The 628-nt window shown below is 57.5% G+C and overlaps 1 protein-coding gene across 1 annotated transcript in view; it reads right to left on the bottom strand.

Moving 5' to 3' along the window:
• The window catches only part of LOC104080271 (coagulation factor IX-like), a gene marked incomplete at its 5' end in the record, with an annotated part of 3,755 nt that overhangs the window by 424 nt on the left and 2,703 nt on the right, over positions 1-628 (bottom strand). The window contains one exon of the mRNA XM_009582606.1: positions 1-149. Coding sequence (XP_009580901.1) covers positions 1-149 — 149 coding nt within the window. The remainder of the gene's footprint in view (positions 150-628) is intronic.

Here is a 628-nt window from a genome sequence, read left to right as displayed (position 1 = left end):
GCTGTTGAAGCTGAGCGGCCGGTCCAGCTCCAGGAGGGCGATGTCGTTGTGGTGCTTGTTGATCGTGGCGTTGTACGTGGGATGGGGAAGGATTTTCACCACCTTACGCCGCTGCTCCGTCTTGTCTTCCTCGCTGGTGTTGTACTCACCTGCAGAGACAAGCGTGGCTTGGACTGGACCCCTCCATGGCCGGACCACCGACCATGCCCTGACGATGCCATCCCACTGCAATACCAGCCCAGCCGGGTGGTTGTGAAGGGGGAGCGCTGCACGCCCCAGCCCCCGGGCTGCTCCCAGCCTGGTGCCAGCAAGGCTGCTTCCTCCTTGTCAAAGGGCGTTGGAGGTTCCCCCACGGCAGCACCTCCTCGGTCCCCGCAGCCAGCAGGACCCGAACCCCCAGATGTGACACTGGGCACGCACCGGCCGACCAAGTGCCAAAGGCCCAGATACTTTTGCCAAGGTTAGTAGCAATCTGGCTGTTCTTGGGATTTAGCACTCCTCAAAGAGATGTAAGGGGATGTTGCTCTCGCATCAAAGGCAGGGGGAAGCCTCTAGAATTAAAAATCTTTGTTTAAAATAAATCATTTACTAGTGGACAGAAACCGGACCTTATTTTTTCCCAAACCCA

The sequence above is a fragment of the Fulmarus glacialis genome, unplaced genomic scaffold (assembly GCF_000690835.1).
Source record: "Fulmarus glacialis isolate BGI_N327 unplaced genomic scaffold, ASM69083v1 scaffold41167, whole genome shotgun sequence".
NCBI lineage: Eukaryota > Metazoa > Chordata > Aves > Procellariiformes > Procellariidae > Fulmarus > Fulmarus glacialis.
This window is presented reverse-complemented; position numbering and strand designations above follow the sequence as displayed.